General features: G+C 41.1%; 1 protein-coding gene and 1 long non-coding RNA gene across 2 annotated transcripts in view; one reads left to right on the forward strand and one right to left on the reverse strand.

Moving 5' to 3' along the window:
* The window catches only part of LOC143174562 (uncharacterized), a 103,024-nt gene that overhangs the window by 13,231 nt on the left and 63,409 nt on the right, over positions 1 to 26,384 (forward strand). The window lies entirely within an intron of this gene.
* Positions 24,099 to 25,091, reverse strand: LOC116425195 (uncharacterized). The gene has a single exon (XM_031972592.1). It carries the CDS (start codon positions 25,089 to 25,091, stop codon positions 24,099 to 24,101), a length of 993 nt encoding a protein of 330 aa, XP_031828452.1.

Below are 26,384 nucleotides of genomic sequence, written 5' to 3' on the forward strand. Positions count from 1 at the left end.
ACTTCCATGGGAGAAATACGAATGAAGATTCATCTAGCAATCAAAGTAATTACAGTTCCGAGCTGTCATTCAATCAGTGCCTGATCACTTAAAGTGATCATAAATTTCTCTAATCAAATTATGTCTGTACGTCGTGTAAAATATTCTTAACCATTTATATATTTCGTGGTTCTGTATGAAATTAATCTCTAACTTCTTTTCCAAAACTGTAGGTATCTAATTTTTTTCTGATTTATCGAGAAATTCAATGTATACAAAATCAAAATTAATTCTTTGAAGAATTATTACTACAATTTTTGTTAAAATTGCAGATCAGACTATATCATAACAGTTGTTAATTAATAAGTAATATCATATTTTCTATGAGTTAGGTCATTGCTACACAAGAAACAGCTAGTCCAACTTTGGTACCGTATTGAAAACAAGTACACCACCTAAGGGCGAAGGAAGGTCGTATAAAAGCAGGAAACTCATCTTCTTCGAAACATAAACAGTTTTTATTTACGACGGAGAGCTGCAAGAATGTTCAAAAGTTGTTTAAAAAAATTCTTGAAAACGATTTTCTTCTTTAATGATACACACTTTGCATCGACTTCAGAAACTGTCGAAGACGTTAAAAAGTTCCTGCTGTATTCCCGTTAGCTCGTCCATATATGAGGTGGATATCCGACCACTCGATATCATAGTATAAGCTATCCTAATGATTACTACATTATGTTATATGATTACTATATTACTAGCAAAAACATAATGATAGCACTCGAAATTCTATAGATTCTCGAAATTCTCATCCAGTAGAAATCACGCGCCAATTGAACAAACTTTAATCCAATAGATCGAAGCATTGTACAAAGTTCAAAATTAAATATCAAATTTTCTAGTTTCGCTGCTTGAAATCTAAGAGTCACCTCTCGAATGCAAACGATATTAACCTCTTCAAGGATACCAGCCCGTACGCGTACATTCGATTTTATTCTAACATTAACGTCCATCGAACGGACGCTTACTTTTTCTTTGCACGTTTTTCACAAATACCTCCTTCTCTCTTCGATTCGTATCGGTTTTAACGAAATCGACTGCAACCAAACGAGAACCAGAATCGTCTGTGTTTGTTCCGAAAAAAAGTGTTCGTCCTTGGAGAGGGTGAACGAAGAAATTGACGGAGTCTAATTAAAATTTCAGACGGTTCGGCGGTGGATCTGGATTGCAAGTTGGTGACGCGAGTATATGTACCTTTGGGAACCGTCCTTGGCGGCAGAGGTCAGTCGTTAACACGTCACGAAAAGATGGACGAGCCACTGCCTGTGTCCGCGGGCGCACAATGCCATATTAATGGCTGTCGGTAGCGGTGATAAATTCCTAGGTCGAACCCGCTCTCCCGCAAAAGCGTTCTTCTTTAGCTATGCTCGTTGTTCGTCGCATTCTCGTTGTCTCTTTCTCTCGGGACGGCCAGCTTGGAATGGCGACAATGAACGGGGATAAGTCAACTAGCGAATCGGTGTAGGGGTCCAGATAAAGCAGAGGAGACGGCCGGAAGACGAAGAATGTTCATTATCTGAGGGATAGGGCTTCGTTGTTTCTTACTTCTTATTGTTCCTCGTCTCTTATTACCTTACGGTCTCGTCCTCTCTTCGAACCGATCGTTTAAGCGATTCGGTCGATTTCAGTTATACTTTCTTAATTGCCATAGTGCGGCCATTTCCTGGATTAACCCTTTACACTCGAGAGGTGACTCTCAGTCACCATTTGATCCGATATAACAAAATTATATTAAGTTTCGTATAATGCATCAACATGCGAAATATTTCTATAAAATTTGTTTCTTAATTTACGTATGTTTTCTCATTAGTTCGTCGCAAATATCAACTACGTCTCATAGGAAAGTGTTGAATGTTTCTAGTGATAGGCTTCCGAGTGCAAAGGGTTAAAACTCGGTAACTTCAAAATTATGAGTGACAGAAACAAATGCTTCAGATGGTGGTTATTGGATCCATCAGAAAGTTCCATCCACTTTTGAATAAAAAGAAAACACATTTCAAATATTTCTATTGATATAAGTATAACACAACTTCCATCGTTACCATTGACCTCCTCCCAGCACGATGTCAATGATTTCATTTCTGTAGAACGACTGATCTGTAGAAACTTCTATCGAAGATGACAATATCGAACAGAACTTTCCAATAAACCCAATATTCCGAAGAGTTCAGTGGATGGGATTCATAAGTCTACGCGGAATGAGGCAAGTGTAAAGTTAATTGTCGTGTAAGGTACGCTCCGCGGCGAGCAAGGTCCAGACTAAAATCTCTGAACCGGCCACTGACCTTCCCCACGAGCACTCGGCAGATCTGTTGTGATTCCGCACACACAAGATACGCGCAAGTACGCACGATGAAGGTCGTGTGAATGCTTAAGCGCAATCTTCTTCGTTGTGGAAGCGAAAGAGACGCGGTTCTTGATAGAACGAGGAAACCCGTGTGCCCGGTAGTACGGGGATAACTAACATTGATCTCTGGATGGGGAACCAGGAGCAGCAATTAACTCTAGTTCCACTATACTTCCTCTTTCCTTTTTCTTTGCTTTAACTGTAATTGCACTTTGTCCTGTGTGCTTTAACCTTTGTTGCCCGTCGTGGGTAAGAGTTAAGATTCTCGAGTGATAGGCTCGAGTTGATTCTTAAGGCAGTTAGATTGAAACTATCGGGATGTTTTAGAAGCATCGTGGAAGATGAAATGTTCTCTTCGATATGAGTAAATACAGTCGTATTGCTTATCTCTGTTCTCACTAATAATCAGAGTCATTGTTTCAGTTGAACATTTTATTTTATCGAGTTGTGAGTTTTTAGATTTCCTGGAAGGTTGATCTGCTTTTAATTATAACGATCGATTGTAGTCAATATTACATTTTTCTTGTGATAATCACTTATTAAAGGACTCACGTGTTTCAATTCGCTGCATACGACTCTTACGTTTCATCAAATACTTTCGTGCTCTAATTGTCACGATAGATATACCTTCATTACTCTTTCAAAACATATCTAGATATGTAACTATAGCTCTACATATAGAAATTTATAGAAAAAGATGCAGTCAAATAAAATGACACTCGTTGGCAAAGAATTGCCATAATTCCACTAAAGTTACAGTAGTTCATTGGAAACTTCAATTTCCCAGAATATACCAGACACAATCAAGAAAAATGGTTTCCAAAGTTTGACGAATATTTGTAAAATAAGAATTGTATATTTTACTGTCTAGAAAACTTCTCTTAGACTAGAAAAATGATCTCGAGGCGAACGGCTCGTAGAATCCTAGAGGGCGAAGCACAGCTTACAAAATACCTAACAATGAGTTCCAAATGAATTCTTCGGTTTCCTTTATCTCAGCAAATAAAGGGGTTAAGATTAAAGCCGATTCGCGGACACGCTCCTCCTAAGGACTGGCTGCAGGGCAGCCCTCGTGGGTGGGAGGAACCTTCATTAAGTTGTTACGCCAGCTTATCCTCCGGTGTGCGCAGCACCGTCAATCAAATAGCCGTCTCGGCTCGGTGCAACGACATTTCGCGATCTCTCCGTTCGACCCGTACGAGAACAGCTATCGTCGATATTTTTCGTTTCTTTCGTTAGCTGTTCAACGAAATCCCCCTGGAGCGCGTAGACTAAGCACACAGTGGTGCCGTTTCACGAAAAACTGGCCGAAATTTAATCTTAACCCGGCTACGGTCCTCAATCTATCAACAAATTCAAAGTACTATTGAAAACGAAGCACGTAATCTAACAGTGATCTATATTCTAAATTGGAAGGTATTCTGGAAAAAGTATACAACTATAAATAAATGGACAAAATGGTACTGAATGGTAACGTGATTGTGTAAATGGCCTGAAGAACGTAGCAGGGTTAGTAGTAAAATAAACTTTCTACTTTGTTCAATGGTGATTGAGATATAGATCATCGACGTTGACAAGATTGATATTTTAATTATATATTTTAATTTATAAAAAAAGGACAACAATGAATTCTCACGATAACTTGAAAATAAGTTAAGTTTTTGATGTAACATTCGAATTTAATAACTCGAGAAATATAAGAGTACTAAATCTTTCGAGAATCTGAAGAAACTGAAAATTTCGTCCAGCTTTTCGTCAAACGGCACCACTGTGCGACGTAGCGCCAGCCGGAGAGAACCGTTCGCGGCGAATACGGGGAAGAGGCGAAAGTCCTCGCCCGCGGACCCCTTTCGGACCATTTTCGTGATAGCTCAGAGCCGTTTATTAAGAAAGATTTACTTGCCGAACTTCCTCCCCCCGGGCGTCACCGGAATCTCTTTCGGCCCAATATTTGGTTGTTTGACCTCTCTAGGAATTTGCCTGGACACGGATAAACGTTCGCTTGATGGTCCACGCCGGTGATTAACATGACTGGGCCCTAAAGAATTCTGTCCATCCCGTCAAAGGATTCCAGCTCGCGGCGTTCTTTTTCTTCTCTGGAAGTATTTTGAACTTGTCAAAACGGCACTTTATAGTTACCCTTGGCGGTGAGGCATTATCGTTGCTTCTTTCCCTTCGCTTTTATCCGGTACAAAATAGACAGTGATCATACCTTGGTTCCGGTAACAAGACCAAATTGTTGGTCGTCGGAGTAATGTTTTGCATGAAATATCAGTATGAAATTGATACTATTATACAAGCGAGTGTAAAGGTTTCCGTCTTTCTTTTGGCGGTGTTGTCGTGCTGTTAGGAAGCTTTCAAATCTATTACGTTTTCTTATCGTGATCGTTCGTTGTGTATGAATGAAATGTAATGAAATAATTCGTTGATATTAGTGAATGATATAACGGCAATAAGAATGGCAATAGTAGAATACTTTTATTGTAACACAGAAGGAAAAGTCAGAGATGTGAATAACTCAATTAAATTCACGCAAATATATTCTTAGAAAAAAAACAAATAGACAGTTCTCAATTAAAATTTATACTTAACCCGTTTTTATAAAACAAATATTTTATCATAAAATACTAAATTTTACGAAGACTCACGAATTGACAGAAACAATTCTTTCATTTTTCGTAAACCAGCGGTAAACCAATCGATAATTACCAATAATGACTATTCGATAAGAATACCCATTAACCCCTTACCGTACAATGACGAGTGAGACTCGTGCTGAAGATTTCTAGACTAATTTAACAACAATCGATGTTGTTCGTTACTCACGGATCAAAGCAAACAACTATTTCCCTATTATCGATGCGTTCGAATGAAATTTTCACTCGAAGTAGAATGGAAAATTTTGTTGCATTCCTTCCAAATTGTCGGTAGTAAAATATTATACATAGTTAGTCGCAGTTTTCCATATCAACTCTCGTGTAGTCCCAATAAAAACAGATACCCCACAGTAAAACCCCAAACCTTCCAAACATCTATAAACCGACGAAGTCGATTCGCATTAGATTCTCCTTCATCGGTGACTCGATCGATTGATAATTCGACGAGAGCACACATCGACGACGCGAGTCTCCCGACAAAAGCACGGTAGTCCACGTTAGCCTGCAGTCCGCAGTATTGACGGGATCCGTCGCTAATTTCGCGTAAGACGAATAGAACGGTGACCGGCGCGCGGTGCGGTGCGGTGGTTAGACACGAAAGAAGCTGCAGAACCGTCACTTTCGAGGGACATCCGGCGGTGTGATCGGTGCCTTTTTTTCGGCGTCCTCACAACCCGGGACGCGGCGGCGAATTCTCTTCCACGAATCGTTTCGTCGATCCAAAAGGCCGGAGAGACTCGATGGCTGGCCCCGTGGGTTTCTTATTTTACGGCGCTCTGTGCAAATTGCTCAAGGATTAGAATCGCGAGCATGGGCTGCGTGCTGCGGCCCCCGAAGCGATGAATTATTATTGTCTCGTGCCTCACGCAGCCACGCTCCGCGTTATGCAGCCGCACGGGGTACGGGCAACCTCATAACGGCCGAACAACGAAAAATAATATCGCTGGCTGCCGGCCAAGAAAATAACTGGATCCTCCTCCTCCGAAGCAGTGCCAGCCCATCGCCGATGATTATTGTCTTACGTACTGGCGTCAAAGGTTGTTTCTCCTATTATCTCCCCGAACTTTAGGGTCTCGGACACATTTAACCCGTTCGGACCTGATTTTTATAGAGAATTACGTTCACTCGTCTGACAATGGACGTTGTTCGATGCGTGATTAGTAACGACATTGTGTCGAATAAAACAGTCGTATTATATTAGCTTTCCGATAGAAACGGGCTCAGAGGTTATAATGGATGATAATGGAGTACCTACGAGTAGTTCTTTTACTCTTATTGCGAAACGGGGGCACCCATTATGTGGTTTTGCGCAGCACTCTTCACGGTTGAATGTATTCTCATCTTCTGTCCACGCCTGCCGCCAAAAAAGGCTTGTTCTTACGTTTTCGTGCTCTCGAAGAGCTGCTGAATTCACTTAGAAATTTATCTGCGGCACTTGTAACTTCAGGCGTACCATGAGCAATTTAAATATATTACCATGAAAGAGCAGCTACTTAATTGTAAGATAACAATAACAAAACACCGCGTGTCAATACAGAAATTCATTTAAATAATACATACATGCACATTATATACAATGCAGCTTAGTGTATATACGGTGTATGTGTGTGTTTAATATGTTTGGTGCTACGAATTGTAGGAGAAAAGAATGTGTTTAAGGAATATCTAATAAACTGCCAAAAAGTCACTAATCATTCGTCATTTGTCGCAATTTTAACGTCCCATATTTATGACAGACGTAATCCGTTATTTTACACAATGAAAATGAAATTAATCCTGTAGATATTGTTATTAGGAATTACAAACTACATTAGATTTAGGAACTCACTGACTCGTTTCAGTTTCATTTTTCTAGTATTTTGTTTAGATCTATTGGATTGAAGAACACATTATAATCGAGAAGACCATCACCGAAATGTATTAACCCTTTGACCTCTGTAGGCTCCAATATTGCACCAGCTATAATATTAAATATTTCCATAAATCTTAAAGAAACTACCCTAAAATTATTAGATTCTCCACACATCCAAATTTTGTACCAAGAAGGAAAATAAAAGATCGAAGAAATGTTATTTCTCATTTTCGCTAGGAATACTATAAAAATTAGTAGCAGTTGCTGACAGATTACAAAACAATCTGAAATGCTAAGGGTTAAATAAACGTATCCGTACACATCAATTATGTCATCAGTTCATTGTCTTTAAAACAAAAGCCCACAATTTCCACGCAATCCCGTCGTCGCCAGATTACAGCGGGCTAGTGCCATAGGTCCTCGTGCGCGCAAGCCCTAATAGGTCAAAGTGTGCCGACCATGAAGGAAAGGTTCCCCCGAGTTTCTCGTTTTGCGCGCGTTCGATTAGATCGCCGCCGAGACTTTTCGCAACTCGATGACTGTTTTACGCTGGCCGCGGACGCGAGGAATGTCGCGAAACGCGTCGCGTGTCGCGCCGGCTTTCGATCCCATGAAGACATATCCGCGCAGCGCGCACACGTGGCTGCACGCACGAATGAGCGCGCACCGCGCGTTTCACCGTACAGTGCACCGTACAGTGCACCGTACTGTGGGACGCGCAGCGCGCGCTGGTCTCGGGGCGTCATACGTCACCGCGCACCCACATTCATTGTGCCGCACAACGATCTCTTATTGTAGGTGGAGGAGGCACGGTACGAGTTATTGACTTGTTTGATCCTGGGTTACGCCCCGACCTACCTTAACTCTGACTTACTATCTTGCCACGAGAGCTTTTGACCCACGATCGAGGGCGTTCGCCGTTCGCAGACACCGTAACGATCCTTTCGATTTCTCGAGTCTTCGGGGATGTCCCTGGGCTATGATCCGCGACTTTTATTTGTGCTTTCGAGAATGACGGAGGACGTGCAACCTATTGTTTCGCGCTGGGAGAGTAGGAATTAAATTATTGTTTCACGAAATGTTTAGTTTGACCCTAATCGTACCACGATGTGACTCTCAGTCACTTGTGAGAATAAAAGGAATGATTAAAATATTATTGTTTTCGTTTATAGGGCCCAAATTTTAAAAGCCTAGAAAACTTTTGGAAATGCGATATGAAATAATCAAAAAATTTTAAAAATTCAAATGTGACTCAAAGTCACGTCGTGGTACGGTTAGGGTTAATGGTACCATTTTGGTTGATTGTTAGGCTCAGTTCAGAATAAGATTTTAGAAACGCTGTATCGTGTATCACCTCGAACACAATTCTTCGTGTTAATGTGTGATCGATTTAGTGTAGCGTATCCGTGTGACGAATAAATGCAAATTGATATCTACATTAATGAAGAATAATTCTAATTGGACTTAAACTGCGCCGATAACGTAATATTAATTCTAATTATTGTTACGAGTAGTACAACTGGGTATAGCATTCTTGATACCGGGAATTTCCTAAGTAAAGATCGCGCGTAAAATACTTCACGACTGAATTCACTCGGTGAAACTCTTGAAATTAAAGAAAGATCAGTGGAAGATTTTCTCGTGCTTACGATATTATGATTTATCGCAGAGAAAGTAATCAGCTTTGAATACATTTACTTCTCCTTTTTTTTTTGTTCCATTTCCTTAGGGTAGACTAGTATAATTAATATTGTCTATTAGTCCACCGGCCAGAGAAAACATAATGTAAAACCAGTTCTCGAATAGAAAAAAAGAAGAGGATCCAGTGGAAGAATTTGTCTACGGATTTCTACCGAGAGTTGCCACTTTCTCTGATATTAGAATCCGTAAATGATTAATTTATCGATGCGATCTAGAAACAGAACGAGCACAAAATCGAAATTCCTTTTCTGTGACACATCGGAACTGACGTAGAAACTTTATTAACACGTTGAACGCCACACGATTCCATAGAGCAAAATACACAAAACAGAAAAAATATATTATTAAGAAATGTTTTCAAATAATTGTCTTTTAACCCTTTGCACTCGAAAGGTGCCTCTCTGCCACTCGATTGGTACATCAAAATTGTAAAATTTCGTATTTAGCATTAAGTCTTGAATAATCTGCAGATACGTGAGATGTGGAAATAAAATACCATTGTTCCCTTTATTTTGTGAATAGATCCCTTAAGTTAGTTTAAAAAAATGTCGTCTATCTCTCATAAAAATTGAATATTTCTAGTGACAAATTTTTCGAGTGCAAAGGGTTAATTGAATGAACCATAGTAATCCGATTTGGTTGGGAGTCACCGGTGACCCATGGCATTCAACGTGCTAAAACGTACGAGATTCGTTAGTTTTACTTCGTTTCTCTATATACCTCTCAATTCGCAGTTCATCATAGCGTCACCGCAATTATTCAATTACACCGAAGCCTTCAACGTTACCTATGAACAATGCGCATGCAAATGGAAACGCGAACTCAATCGCAAAAGCGAATTCGAACATAAACGTGAACGATAAAGATCCATCATGGCTGCCGGGTGTCGTTTAACAACGAGTGCACGGTAAGTTTGAGTTCGCCTACCGCGGACACGGTTCGGCCCGATGATATAAATCGCCGGGTTCGTTAGTGAAATCAGCACAACGGGACCGGCGGCGCTTAAATGCACACCACGAATGAAAGAATGATACCGCTACGTTAACGAGAGAAAGAACCGCGGACCGCGAAAGAGAAATGGGTTGGTGTTTGCTGAAGGCATCGCGCTATGTATCTTCCATGCTTCGAGCCCTTTTCGACTGTCCTAACTGGTATCCCCTTAGTTCCCTCGGTCCTCCTCGCGCCATCGGCGATATGATGCAACTAGCGAAAAGAAACGCCAGGACGTCCGAGTTGTAAGAAAAATGGCGCATCGGGCCTGATAATAACAAATTTTAGATCGGATTCCAACTAAGGCGATAAAAGGCGAAGCTGAACATAATTCTTTCAACGGTATCATTCTTCTAACTCCGTGTATTAATTACGGATTAACGATATTATTATTTATAATATTATATATGATACTATTGTATCATTGTTACAACGATATCAATATTATTTCATACGCAACGACGCACGCCGAAAGATCTGAAACTTCGAGTACATCGATCGAAATTTTAATTGATTCATAATTCAGTTTACTGGTAAATCAGTTTCATTAATAATTTCTGAGAGGAACATCTATTTTTAATCATTGCAAAACGAAGAAATCGGCAGTGGGTCAGTTTGACGCGTCTGGTACCTCAGTGCCAAGGAAAACGCGCAGAATGAGTAACAGTTCAAATTTAGTTGCCGTTACGTTCAATTAAAAATCGAATCACGAGGCAACAATGCTCAGATTGCACTGACCGATACACGGTTTACTGGTTTTACGAAGTGAAGCGGTCGGCTCTCGCAACCGAAGGGAGGGGAACTAATTACAAGGTAATAATCGTTCAACAATTTTATACAGTTACCGTCCGTCGCATTCATCCCGGGCCGGCCGGCGAGTAGCACGTTGTTTCTCAATAGCAACAACGTTTTCTGTGTGTGCACGCGAGTGTGATATAAAAGCGGGGCTCGATCGTGCACGGGGGAACGCGTTATTAAAAGCGAATCCGATCGGCCCGAAGAAAACGAGAGCAGGCCGGAGCGGGCGCGGTTAATTGGCTCCTCTTTAATATTGTAAAGCAACGATAATTCAATGGTAAACCGTGTAATTAAGCATGATAAGTCACGGTTCCAGTAGGCGAGAGATCCCCTCCCCGCTAGAGACGAATAATAATTTGCATTCCCGGGGGCGGTCAAGGTGCGAAGATACAATGCGCGAACGAAAAAGAATACGCGCGCGGCGTAACACCGGCAAATCAGTTTCGGGATCTGCCACCGATCTTCAACGGTCCGATTCGGTGATTTTCGTGGTCCTTTTTCAGACGATGCGGCGTTCATCATGCGGCTTAACTAGGCGTGTCCGCCGGCTTCGGGCGCATTTTAGAATCTGAACTTCGCACGACACACGGTGCAAGACACTGTACGCCCTTTAGGTTAGGTTCCCGATCCCGATACCGGGCAGGTGTGGCCGATGACCAGTGCGATTCTGCTCTTGCAATGTGATTTTCGTTTTTGTGTTTGTCGGGTTTAAGCTTTTGTTTGGGACCATTTGAATATATTGAATTTTTAGGAATACGATGATCTTTTCGAGTACTTGTAATGCCTGTTATACTTGTTATTTTATTCATTTGATTTTTGGTAGTTTGATGGATTTTTAAGTTTTTGAACATTGTGTTAGTAACTGAAGTGTTTACCAGAACCGTCTGGTAGTTCTAGGGTTCATCTTAATCCTATCTTTAATTGTGATTGAATAGCTCCGGTTAATAGGTTAATAGTAAGATAGATAAATTAGAAGCTAAGATAACGTAGCATCGAGTACCAATCGAGTAGAGAAGCAGAAGCAGAAACAGAAGTAACAGAAGTAACAGTAGAAGACTAAAATTCTAAAAGAAGACATCAGAAACGGATGATTTTGACTTACCTGGTAGTTGCAGGGTTCATCTTAATCCTATTTCTAACTGCGATCGGATAGCACTGGCTAATAGGTTAATAGTAAGACAGATAAATTAGAAGACAGCGTAGCATTGAGTAGCAATCAAGTAAAGAAGCCGAGGCAGAAACAGAAACAGAAGTAATAGTAGAAGAAGAAGCAGAGGCAGAAGAAGCGGAGGAAGAAGAAGCAGAAGAAGAAGTCTAGCTCCTGATCGCGTTGGACGCGTTGGGTGCCCGTAACGAACGCATCGGTGATTCGTGCATTCCTTCTGGGATTAATCGATTTAACGGTTCGACGGGCCGAGCAGTGTCCACGGTGCTATAATTTGATGGAGTGGCGTTCAGCGTACATCTCTTTCGCGCGTCATCCACGTCCGATTCATTGACCGTGCGTTTTCGCACTGTCACCACGTAACCGTTGCCGTGTGATGCCCGCTGTTCAAGCCGCTAGCAGACAAAGCGGCGAAGAACGCTGCGGGGATAGAAAGAATCGGCGAAACGGACGGGGAACAGGGACAGTAATACGCGGCCACACGATCATTAATTCAACTTTGCTCGCAGACATTCGCAGCCGGCCCGAACACGGAAGCTATCTCCGTCTGTATCTTCCTTCTCCTTACCCCTTTCTCTGTTCTCCGGCTCGTCTAGAGGCTCGCTGCGGTACACGACAGAAATGATGGATAAAACGAAGAAAACGTGGAACGCGCGCTCCGGCGATAGACGAGATTTTTACGGGCAGATCGTCGAAAGTCGCTTGGAAACGGAGATTTCTGAAGAGGCTCGGACTTCCGGGAAGGAAATGGTTAACTGCACATTACGGTGCACACGGAGTCTCGCGGTGTTCGTGATTTTTCTTCGAACTTTCGAATCTGGTCGCGCGTGTTTGCGCGTTCGTCGCGGAATCTTCGTTACGGATTCCTCGTGGAAGTATCGGCCGACGGTTCTCTTCGGCGCTTCCCGGTTTTTCTCGGTGAAAGCACTCGCTTCCTTTCGAGATTCACGCGACTTTTCTTATTCTCTCGTGCACCTTGAATCGCATAGTATATGCGCGGAAATTGTTGAATTAAATGTTTTCATAGCGAAGGAACTCGGGATGCGCTTCTTTTTAAAGTACCTTTGATTAGAATGGATGGTTTTTGTGTATCTCGTATCATGCAGCGACGGTATTCATCTAGCGTTAAGGAACGTAATAAAATTTCAGTGCTAACTACTTCCAGTGTTTAGGTAGTCGTGATATTAGTATTAAGGTTTACTATAAAAACTATGCTATAATCGTTGAGATTACATTTTCTAGATTGCTCCTCGCAAGTTCAATTTGCGACGTATAATAGAGATAACGAACTACCCTTCCAAGAGAGTATCAACCTATCAATTAACTAGATCTCGCGGTAGTAAGCTGTTCAATCCCGATCACTATGTTTCGCCCTACAATTAGTCAAAAGCACAATACACGACAGCATAAAGTTTATATGAAAAATCCACAAATTACGTTATAAGATTCCATGGGAGTGAGCTAAAGGAATTAGAACACCGGGTTCAAGTTGAAAATAAACTTCAATTACTATCTCAAGAAATAATGAACAAGAATGAAAATTGCAAATGAAGGATCAATTATAATTACATCGATCAAATCAATAATTATATGAAATAAATATGAATATCAATCGTTTAGGAAAGATAATTAGCAACCGTCTCCCTTGAATCACCCTGTATTCGTTGATTCATTGAAACCCTTACGAAAGATCACGGTTTACGGCGCAACAATTCAAATCGCCCAGTAGAACGGGCCACGAAATATCGTTCAACGCCATCAAACAAAACTAATAACAGTTCCCAGGCGGAACGGTTCGGCGAGTCGTCCTGAAGTCAGTATCAGTGACCAATCAGCGTCAACCGAGCCGATAACGATGCGGCTGCGGCTGGCCTATCGTTGCGCGGAATCGAAATCCAGCCGGGGCCTATAAATAGTTACCGGGTAGAAGCGTGTATAGTTATAATAACAGATTGAGGCCACGGATTTGCCGTCGATCCGTATCGCGTATCGCGAATTTACGGCCGTTCTCGATCGCGTCGATAATTAAATAGCGGACGTGCCGGCTCTCCACCATCCACGCGCCTCCTTCATCTTTATCCGACTTCTATCGGACGTCCGTCCGTGACCGTTCTCCACGGAGAAAGACATCACGCGTGAATCATTCCTCTATTTTTCGCTTTACGCAACAAAATCGTTTCATTTAATCGATGATCGCAGTCTCGGAATAACTCGGATTTTTCGATTCCGCGCAAAAACTGGACGGGGCACGGCTACCCTGATAATTGGTGTTAGAGTGCGAGGAATTTGGACATTGGCATTTGCTAGGGAGCTCGGCGTAACAAAAATTTTTGATATTCTTGAAACATTTATAGAGTATGGCTCTCGTTAAAATGTTTCTTGCGTTCGTTGTTTTATTGTCCTTTTGGGGGTGGTTTCGGTTGGTTGGGGTATTTGGGTTTGAGGGTGAGCGATGTATTTGATTGAATGGATTAGAAGATTGTTGATTGTTTAATGAAAAATGCTATGGGAATATGGATAATTAAGTCGTTTATGATGCAACAATAGGATTTTTATTTTATCTGAATTTTTTTGTACTTGTAATACTTTTTGGAAACAAAAGGGATCAACGTTAGACCAATAGAATTGAGAAAAATGTTAATTATCTCTTAAATATGTTTCCAATCCACAATTTTTACTTGTAGACATTTCTCAAAGAAATTTCTAGAATGATAAATTTTTGTTATAATAAACTTAAAAATAAATTTTATATGGATGTTATACAGACACTGTTACACAAAATTTATATAACATTATAGGATTTGAAACTTTTCAAACTTGAAAAAAGAAATAGTCTCGTTGATGTATATTAATATATAGTTGCCTCCAAAACGCAGCGAGGTCGTAAAATTTATTACACGTTAAGTTGAACATATTTAACGTCAGGACAAACAAATTGACAGAAATATGATCTTTTTCGGAGTCGGAACTGTGATCGTCACATTTGAGTTTTGGTTCCACCTGAAAAAAATTTAATTTACGACCTCGTTATATCGCGGCGATGACTGTAAGCTCGAATCAGCTATTCTTGTTTATATCATCGAATAACGGGATAAATCGAGGAAGTAATTTCGAAGCATGCGAACGATTCCGGGAAACAACAACGTTGGTTCTCAATCCCTATTTTTCAATAAAACTCATATTTTTATTGCAATTTATAATTAAAATTATGCTTCTTTACGAAATCTACTAGTTGAAACTTATAAACATTCTACGAGTCAATATTCATCTATATAAACGGAGATATTAATTTATAAAAATTAGAAACCGAGAATTTTCGTGTCCCTTTTGAAAACTGTTAACGCGAAATATTAATTCTCTGCGATCGGAGAGAGTTCATTGCGTAACACGAGTTTATAAAGAATTAGGTTGTGGTTCTAAACGATTGACCGACATCGTATACCGATGTAATTATGTAATGTAAATCGATATAAAACATAACCGCCAAACCAACGTTGCATTGCTCAGCGAGCGATCATTAGAATATTCTAAATACTAAATCCATTATAATTGAACTCGTTACTTCCGAATTCATCTTTCGATTCTGAAAGAAACGCAGAAACAAAATACACAACCGAATAACAATTATTTTCGTAGTCTTCAATCCTTCTTTAACCCCTCCTATAACATAAAACCAGACTCCCGACGAGGATCGCCAATGGAATTCGACGATTTTAAATACAATTTACTTAATTTTCACATAAATCAAGCGTCACTCGCCTATTACCGATCTTGAACCTTCGCAGCGAAAGCACGCGCAGTATCGCAAATTCTTTTCTTCCCCTAGTAAACGATCAACGACAAGGTGATCCTATCGAGCATAGTCGCGAAAGAAACGAAAGGGCAAGGGGTAAAACAGAAGTTGGCCAATAATTGCGGTCCGCTGCCGCGCTGGTAGAATGAGTAGAATCTACATAGCGAGTATCGCTGTATAATCGGACTTCTTACGGCGACAGCAAAAGTTCTGGCCGCTACGCACGAGACCGTGGCTCGGTCTTGGTTAGGTGCTGTGGTCGTCGCTTAACTCCCGATTTCCATTCGAAGGTGAGTAGCGTATGCGTTACAGGTAATTGGTATCTTACGCCGCCGTTGGGAGAATAAATCGATTGTAGTGAATGTTGTTGGGTTTGATAGAATGCCGGATAGCGGCTCGCACAAAGCGACCTTCGTCTGGTCGAGTGAACCTGCTACCAGCCAGACAAATTGATACCAGGCAACGCACTCACTCTCCCTATCTTTTCCGCCTATACATGGGGGTACCTAACGTGCCTGCAGTTGGTACGGGCGCATAACTTCCAGACCTCGATATGCCGCCAGTGGAAAGGATTCACGGCCGGCAAACGATCGAGCTTGTGCACCTCTTACATCCCCCTATTAACTTGATATAATGTATATCGCTGCTCTATTCTCTCGACAGCTTTCGCGGTGCAACCGTAGGAAGCTTCGAAGCTCTTCTTTTAGACCTCCCGCAGTGACGCTCCGATTTTCTATGTCTTAACCTCTGTATGCCGTACGCTAAACGATCGCTGGTTCGTCGGCTAAAAGTTTAACGTTCGAATGATTGAGCTGATTTTCTAGCAATAATCAAGGGTTCTTCAGTCATTCCGTAGGAGTAATTGTTTTATGGAGGGTTACTCGTGGTGATCGAGGATTATTGGGGGTGTTAGTTATTCATTGTTGATGTTTATTTATTTTTATTCGTTATTTCAGTTATATTTGTTTAGTGGGTCTTGAAGATAGTGGATGGTTCAGTTTTAGTTCTTTTATATAGGTTTACTTGCAGTAATTAAGGATCATTGATGTTACTAGTTATTTAAAGTACTTTGTTACTATATGTTTCACTCTTGATGTTTGTTATTGTTTATATTTATTCATTATTTTTCAAGAAATCTTTGTATTTATTATCTGCAGACATTTCGTTATGAGTGAAACGTTAAGATGGTGTACGTTAGAAATTTCCAAAAACTTTTTAGTGTCCTCGCCCGATGCTCCTAAGTGGTTATACCTACCTTATTCGGCGCACGCGCGTAATTTGCCGTCGAATTAGACGCACCGTAACACCCCTCAAGTGTTTCAGTGAATGGCGATTACAAGCCGCGATAATAAAGTTAATACGCCTACTCCTCGTACAATGAAGTAAACCGTCATTATCCTGATTACTATTATTATTGCAATTATGAGGATTGCTCTGAGTAACCTCGTCAAGTGGCGATAAGCCTAAATTATGTTTTCAAATATGAAAAGTTAATGCGTACAGTGAAATATGGGATAAATTAAATCTCAGTATAACTTTGTCCAAACATTGTCTTAACTATCTTAACTGTCTTAACTATTGCTTCTAGAAAACTACGTGTTCGTTTATACAGATCGCGAAAATTGTAGCTTCAAAGCGAAAGTATTACAATGTGTGTTCGAATAGTTGGACGAATCAAAATCGACGTAAACTATTACTAAATAACGTTTAAAAATTTAACGTTTAAATAATATTCTACTTTGTCTTTATAAAAATTTTTAAGTAAGTAATTGAATTAGGAATCTTTTAATCTGTCGGAAGTGAACAAATTATTATGTCGTCCAAGTTGTGCGACCACCAAAACCCTATGAAGGACGATTGTTTATTTTTCCTCTGGCCTACAGAATAGTTGACGCAGTTAAATCCTAGGTTTCGTAGAAAAAGATGATGGCCGCGAGGAACAGTTTAAGTGGTTCACCGTTGATGCGCTCGAAGTCGAACCGAAATATGCATTTTTATGGATCTCGGTCGTCTTGTGTCTATCGTATCCTAGCTTTGAAATTATGAATGTCCCGATCGATTTCGATAATCTTCCTGGCCCAGTAGTATACTTACGCGCGTTTCCGATGATCCAGTGCAAACGCACCACAAAATCTGCATAATTATCCGGAGTTGATGGTCACGTTCGAAAGTAGAAAATGAGACAAACCACGAGTAAAATGAACGAGTCGCCAACTATGGACGTGGAAGGCAAGAAATTGCAGTAGAAAAAGACTCGAAGAAAGTTTTTCAATTCTAAGAAAAATTTTAAACAATTCTGCTGAATTCATATTAGATTTCTATATTAACGGAGATTAATCATTCGTTATGTGAATCTTGCTAGTTAACTGTTAAGCGGGTGAACCAGTGAGTGATTTACTAATTCTTCGAAAAATGACATTGTTTATCATGGCTTGGGTCGATGATCTTCGCCGAGCCGAGTTCAACATTTATTGAAATCTCCATAATTTGGAACACGCCATTCGAACGCGACCCTTCAGTTTCTTCAAAACTTTTTCGTCGCTGGTCTACAAATTAGAAGCGAGTTATGATAATATCGCGACGAACACGCAAGAAACGAACTACGTATGTTATTTTCGAAATGAATAGAAACGACGCCGCGATGGGACTTAATTTGAAAATAGGAGATATTCTTTCGGCTCGATTTTTGGAATAACGTTTGCTTTCCATTTCCATCGCCGCGAAGAAACGTGTCAGTATACTATCAACATATAAAAAATATTTCTTTTGTGTATTATAAATGGTTTCTAATAATTTTTATACAATTCAGACTTTCAAAGAACAGTGTATAAATAATTTCAAACAATATACTTACTGCGGAACAAACATATATCAATTGGAACAGTTATTTTACCAATTAAGTAGAAAGCGAAGCAAATATTGATTTATTACATATATAACTTTCTTTATATAACATATGTTTACAATTTTATACTGTGAAATTGCGATTGTATCACGACAAAAATTTTAACACAACAATTGAAAATCTGATAAAAGAATTCAAGTGGAATTGCAACCCCAATTCTCATTTAATACTTGTTCAATTACTCAAATTCTTTGAATTTGAAAACTTCTTACACAATGTTTCACAAATTCTATACAAATCCATATTTATATCACGAACATCTAAAATTCTATATAATTATGACATTAACTATCAAAAATAAGTCACTTTGAAAAGAGAAGAAAGGAGGAATTACATAAGAATGATTTCCACACGAATAAAGAAAAACTTTATAAAATAAATTCGCTTTTACCAACAAAACTAACAATGTACCAACCTTCCGTCAATATTTTCAATACTCTCTCCATTGTTCAAACATCGTTTTCCTTTTTCCACACTTTTCACAGGCTCTTTACAGTCAATTGTAATTCCGTCTCCCCTTTTTCGCTCGAACTGAACAGTTCACTTTTACCGAGTATCTAAAGCATATCCAGTATCCTCATTACTGAACCGTGAAAAATCGTGGACGGAAGACGAATAGCATCGACTGCAGCGACGGTGAAACGCGGCTGATGTGCCTGCCGCGCAAATGAAGACGTTCCGCGTGGACTTATTAGCGCCTCTTGCGCGCATTGTTTGTGCACACCGACACACGGGACGAGATACGAGATGCGAGATGCGAAGGAACCGAAGAAAGGATCGCGCATGCGAACATTCAGCGTTCATCTTTGATATTACCCCTGCAGTTTGTTCATCGGGTCGCGTTGCACCTGCCACAGCCCCGATTATTCCTGCAAATTAATCAATATACACTGATTCTCTTATTTTTCATTGTCCAACGAGTGTTGCAACTTTCTATTGCTCTGGGACACCGTCGGTGCTTTTGAAGCGTGTCTTAATAAATTTATAAATCTACTTCGCTTCCTTGCTGTTGCTTAATTACTCGGGATGGAATTATTTGTTGAAATGTTTATGGAGGAACATTTTTGTGAAACAAGATTTAATGAATTTATGTTTCTTCGTCGGTGTGTTGGTGTGTTGTCAGTAATTTTGTATGGGTTTTACTGTTCTTCGTTGGAGATATATATGGGAGTTGGAATGGTTGAAGACATTTATTAATAAGAAATTACGAAATTGTGAAATTGGAAGATTATAAAGATATAAAAATAGGAAAATAGGAAACTAAAATTAAAGTGTAATTAACACTAGAACGTACCAGTCAAAATTACTGGTTTCGATTTGTTTGTTTCGCAGTTATTCATACCTTAAAAGCATTGAATATTTGAAATGATTCTGGAAATAAATAGTTTCACTTGAGTACTATGATGAATATCCAAAGAAACTGAAAATAATCTATTACAATTTTTATAGAGATTACATATCAATCGTATTAAATGCTCGGTAGTTCTAGTGTTAAGAACAATCAGTAGCCATTAGCAGTTAATCTCATTTCTTCGCACTAAATCAACAACATCCCCCATCACCATTTCCTAAACTACAAACTCTTCCTCAAACCAGATCACTTTCTAGAAAATCAAACCACACACAATCCTCCGTCATCACATCCTACATTACACAACAAACTGCCATTACTCTCCACAAACGAAACACAAATCGCATTCACACTCACCCACACCTCAACATATGCACACCAATTTACTCAAACCAGACGTACACAAAAAATAGACAACAATTATCCATCGTACAACGTACGAATACCTCGCGACCATCGCGAAGATAGCATTTCACTGAAGTCCGCTAGCATCGTCCTGGAGGAGAAAACAATGGTAATCGGAATCGTCTAAGGCCGAAGGATTCTGTACAGTCACGTTCGATTGCAGTCGCAGAATACGTTCGCGGAGGCAACTTTGAATCTCTCTCTTGATCAATGCGCGTCGCCGTTGTTCTCCGTTAAGGACGGATCGTCATTTTCTCCGGATGAAGAGGATTAGTGATATTACCCGGAGAAATCGGTCCGCCAGCGAGCGGCGAGTAAGTAACGTCAGCAGCAGCTCGACTTTTGTATTTTCGTCCTCGCGATTCCCGGACTTCGAACGAAGAGGAGCAGCTTTCTCACACCACGAGGGGCAACAGAGGTGTCTCTCTTTTGTCCGTCACCGTCTCGATCTCTTTCTCTCTTTCCGTCCCTTTTTCTCTCTCTCTCTTTTTCTCTTTCTCTTTCTCTGTGTCTTTCTATCTCTGTCTCTCTCCCCCCTCTTCCCCTTTCTTTCCTGTTCTCGCTCTTTTCGCGTCCGACCGGCACCATCTATCATTCTGTCAGCTAGGAGATTTCAATTTGCTCTCTTTTTGCGCCATTACCGAGCCCCGCAGCCCGCGCAAAATTGTATTTAATTGTGATTGACTGCTAAGTGGAGGTGGCCGACCACCGCCATTTGTACCGCGATTTTTGCATATCCCTAATTGCGGGAGGAACAGTGCCGCTGACTCTCGCGACCGAATAGGACACCGAATTGGCTGCGTTCGAATCCCCTGGACATTTGCTGAGGAGTCTTCAGGATGGAGGTGCGCTCTCTGCATTCTAGGGGAATTGTCTATTTAATCGCGGCAAATGCACCTGCGGTGTATCTGAGTTCTGTTTCCAAGTGCAATTTCGAATTTGCGCGAAGAGCTACTGTTCAGATTGGAAAATAATTATCTGTCGGGTTCTGAGGGTTTACAATGTTTGTATCAGTCGAGCTGTGATCTTGAATTATTTTTATCGGTGCGAATATTTTTGGATTTGTACTACTAGATTCAAGGGTTGAACGAACGGATGTTTTTAATATAAATTAATATACTTTGTATGGAGAATATACAGAGGATTTAGAAGAATAAACAGATGACTCAGTATTAATATTTCCAAAATGCTTTAACCATTAAAATTAACAGACTATTAAATTGACTAATGTTTAATAATGCTATTGTGTTTAAGACAAAATATTTAAGGAGTGAAATAAAATCTGCAGTCGTAACGTTGAATATCTTGTATAAATCTTGAAAGATACAAAAACAATGGAGATATACTAAATATACAAATACTTTAATTACGACTAAGTGAACGATGAAAGTTGGAAAGGGTATAATTGACGAACATCGGTAACTTGTATAAAAAAACATGTTTTATTCATAGTCGAAAAACAATCGGGGCAACACAATGTCTTCCTTAACACCTACGGATTCTTTGGTATGCCTGGGAAACCTTTATTCGACCGTGAAATTCAATATTCCTTACAAATTACGAGGTACTTCAATCATTACATTGTTTATTGTCTTTACAATATTCATCGACGTTCCTTTTCAAGACACTCAACGCTCTTTTCAGTTTACAAGGTAATATTAATTTGTACCGTAAATTCATGCTGATTTTTCTATCGATAAATTACAACATGTACACGAGAGAACCTTTGTCGTTCCTCTATTTTACAATCAAACTTCTGTCGTTTCACAACACTCGGACAAACGAAATTCGATAACGTCAATAAATACAGAAAGATACAATAATAATAATAATATTAATAATAATAATAATAATAATAATAATACAGGACATATTAAAGAGAAATGTAAATTGTAAATTGAGCTGAAAAGAACAAAGAAAAATGATTCATGAATTCAACCTAATAAATCAATCTCATTGTTATCTAAACCCATTCGTCGTACAAAGGTTTAATTCAATCGAATCCTACTGTGTAGAGTCTATACTGGCGCAAAGGTGTTAGGCTGATGTAGTCGCGTGATTATCAGTACGATCGGGAGATCCGTTTTTATTTATATTTACACAGAATTATCATACAGCCTCGCAATAACTTAGTCGCGTCTATCGAAATATTTACACAAAATCTACGATTAACGATGAAACGATACATAGTATCCTATTTACAATTCAAACTTCAGACTCTCGCACCTCCATCGATCAAGCGACTTCTCCGTATTTTAAAATGAGCCTTATCAACACGTGCACACGCATTCTCTCTCTATTCTTTTCGATATCAATCTACGATACCAACACATTACCGTCTGGACATTTGTAAATTGAATTTTTTCACAAACTCCATGCAAAATGCCGACGATTTAATATTATCAGTACTCGTAACCGCCGGCAATATGTTTTTTTATCAACATGGATGGCAATATGGACCTTTTAAGGTTAGACCTGATTTTTCCTTTGTTGGAAGTTCTATGAAATATCAAAAGACTCTAAATAGCTCATTATCTTCAAATTAGATTTACACACCAAATTTCATATACAATCAAATTTTCACCATTTTGCAACACAAATTTCAAATCGTGGTGAAATCAAGAAGAATTAAGATTTTCGACAACCCTTTAACGGTACATATTGACGCAGTGATAATAATACACCTTAATGTTAACGATTTCTTTCAATTACTTTTATTTAAATACGTTTTTTTTTTTAAATAGCGTTTATTAGGTGTACTTTCCATTATACCGTTCTCAGTCCGAGATACTTCCCGCGCAACTGTGCCGGACAGTAATGTGCTAACTTCCTAAGACTCGTTTTATTCCCGTATCATCAATATTATCACACGTCGATCTCCTGAAAAATCTCCCGGAATCTGGCAACATTCCCTCGCGAGGAAAAAGCATTTAGCGTCGAGGATCGTGTACCGCGTTTGCGCGCTGTAATTATTGCTAATTAAACTATCCTGGACGATCAAAACACATATAATTTGATTGTGCAAAAATAACTGTAAATAATTTTTAATACGATGCACCTCTCGCGATCGTACGTCTTAAAGTTCGTCATGATCTCCCAATGTGTCAAAGGTGAAACGTTAATTCTTCAATGTGTAATAATCGAAATTCATGTGTTCACATCTGTAAATTGTCTTGCAAAACTATTTCTTTTTACCAAACATCTACGTAACAAACAAGAATATCTTTCAGAAAGAAAGTTTCCGAACTGCTACTCGGTGCTCAAACTTGATAAACAACATTGTAAACATATACGTATCTCCTTTGAAACGATCACATAATTGAGAAGCACATAAAGAATCATGACAATACAAACAATTCTGAAATTTAACATTCCGCTTTGAAAGAAGCTCAAAAAGAGACTCAACCACGTATCCAACATACCGAATGAAATTACTAAAAATCCTACTCCTCAAAATCCTAATCCGAAAACAAGCGATCGAAGTCTCAACCGCGGACTGTCCCGTTCGTTACAGTGACATCTCCGATAATTCCGATCGCGCATCGACGGTACCAACGACGCTGACGCTTCTTCTTACTTACATTCTATCTCGACGAACGTTGTCGACCAATCGCCGATAGATCGGCCCGTAGAATCGCCATGACCGCTCGTTCAGAAAGCCAGGCCGCTGGACGCCGCGACAGGGGTAAGGCCATTTTCTCGATCGAGGAAGAACAGCGTAACTGTTGGGGCCCGTCGTCTTCGCAATTTAAGACATCGCGATGGTCCAAAAAACCTTGCTCCAGTTACAAGAACTGGAAACCTTGAGACGCCGGTTTCGGCAGTGCGCTTGATATTCCCCCGCGAGCCGAGGGTTGCCCCGTTCCTCTCGCGAGCGAGGTCGCCGGGCACAAGGGAGCCGCGACTTTGAATATTTTTGTACTTGAAACGAGCGCTCCAGCGTTGCTGGAAGAAACAATGCTCATTTCTCTGAGTGCTCTGATCCACCCGGCGAAGGGGGGAACATCTTAATCGTTCAGATTCCATGGAACCCATTGTCCCCGAGCGTTTCCACGGGAACGTCCGTTACCGGCGGACGTTCCGCGACGGCCGTTTTCATTCCCTCTGCAGCAGCTCGTAGAGCGCCGCTATGTAAGTCTGCGCCATTTGCAGGGTCTCGAACTTGCTGAGCTTCCTGTCGTTGCCGAGGCTGGGCACGACGTCCCTGAGCCTATCGAACGCGTCGTTCAGGCTGTTCATCCGTCTCCTCTCGCGCGCGTTCGCCGCGAGCCTCCTCTTCCTGAGCACCTCGATACCCGGCGTGCCGTTTTTGATCTTCTGCATCGTCTCCTTCGCCTTCTGCCCGGTGTACTCCATCGACGCGATGTGCAGGGCGGCGTCGTTTTTTTGGTGGTACCGCGACGGCACGCACTTGCCGCCCTGCCCGTTCTCGGTAGCGTAATTTTCGTTCCTCTGGACGCTGTACCCGGCACCCAAATAAAGAATGTCGCCCCTCTGCCCGTAAGGATTGCCGTTACTTCTAGGCAAAAACCCATCGGGCTTCGGGACACCGTAACTCTTCCCGGCCAAGAAGCTCTCCTGGCCCTGGCCGAACTCGCACCTCGAACTGCCGAACGCGCCCTGCCCCGAGCTCTGCTCCACCTTCGGCGAGACGGCCGAGTTCTGCTTGCCGTCCGTACTATGCCCGGCGAACTCGCCGCGACCGGTCGCACAATCGTAAACGTTCTCCATGCACTCGTTCATCCTAAACACCACTTTCCCGTGGTCCTTCGCCGCGGATCTCGCGTCGCCGGCGTGGCCCGGTTGATGCTCGTTCCGGCAGCTCTTCTGGTAGTAGCCCTCGTGGAACTCGGCGAAGTTGAAGCTGGTCACGTGGAAGCTGCCATTCGCGACGCCGATCTCTTGGTACTCGCGGTTCTGACAGTCCACGGAGCTCACGCTGCCGCAACTGCTACCCCTGGACCTAGGCGGCTGAGGGTAGATCTCCTGGTGCGTCCAGCTGCGCGGATTCGACTCTGGACTACTAGCTGACCCGTAGCCCTCGGAGTCCAGCAGGTCGTACTGTTGGAAGCTCGCGTAGGTTGACATTCTTTCTTCAAGTTTCTTCTATCTCGTGTGCTGTCTCGAGCGGATTGTCGGCCGACGATTGTCTTAGACGCAGCGAAACTCTTCGGGGATCCGAGACCTCGTTAGGCTGCTGTCATCTCATTGAAGGACAGAACGACGCCGGTGACAGCAGCGATATTCTTCTCCGGACGAGAATTACCCGACGCCTGACTTTTACGTTCGGATCGGTCTCGAGGTTAGAACATGTTTAGACGAGAACGCTGGCGCTGTCACAGGATACCATGGTTCTCGTACGGTTCTTCTTGGAAATCGCAAGGACTCTCGGGATCCTCTGGATGTGACCGTAAATGCTTCGCGTACGGAAGCGTTGCGTAAACTGGCTTCACCTGGTGATCTCGTGGTCTGGACCATGCTGCCCAGTTTTCTTGGGGCCCGATGGTGGGGGCAGAGAACTCCTAGAGCCCACGTGGAAGGGATCCCCGAGGAGTGGAAGGGATCCACAGGGAAGTCGGTATCTCCTTGTAGCAGCCGCGCGACCGGGCACGCCCCCCGTCTTCCTTCGTCTCTTTGCTGGGGGCTCGGGAAGCTGGAGTCGAGAGACGATCGACATAAAAGAAAGGCGCTCGCTGGCTTTGCCGAGTGCCGCGCGCAACACGCATACGATTCTGGGAGTTTGGCGCCACGATCTTGACATTGCAGCGGGGACCGTGGAGAATAGTCACGATTTATGACGAATTTTTGGGAGACTCGGTGAAAATTCGGATGCCAATTACAGAATGTAGAGACTTTTCAAGAAGCTGCGTGATTAACACTTTGACTGTCAAGTAAACACTCGTCGAAACTATTGTGCAGTCTAAACAGTGTTCTCAAAAAAGCGGAAACTAAAAGGTCAAGATTCTTCGTAACGATTAGTTTACTGTTTTTCCTGTATCTTATACTTCTAATGAAACTTCGTTCGATATACCAAGAAAATTAATGTTTAGGTTTATGTTAAAAATGGTGTCACTCGAATTCGAGTGACGTGGCAGTGTTAAAGGATTAAATGCTTTTGATACTAATCAGGATTATAAGTGATCGAACGTTTCTTTCATTTTCAGTCATATTTGTTCAGAGAAAGTCGATACGACCTAAAAACAAAGAAAATAAATATGATCTTCTATATAAAGAATGATTGTTTTTGTAGTATGTTTCTACTGTATAGACTGTTAAGTTATTATGTGATGTGATTGTAGCTTCTCTCGTTCCTTTTTCTTCTCTGCCTTCGTAGTTTACGATGTCGTAGAGACAAGAGGGCTGGAAAGTGTGGACAAATTT

The sequence above is a fragment of the Nomia melanderi genome, chromosome 5 (genome assembly GCF_051020985.1).
Source record: "Nomia melanderi isolate GNS246 chromosome 5, iyNomMela1, whole genome shotgun sequence".
Classification (NCBI taxonomy): Eukaryota; Metazoa; Arthropoda; class Insecta; order Hymenoptera; family Halictidae; genus Nomia; species Nomia melanderi.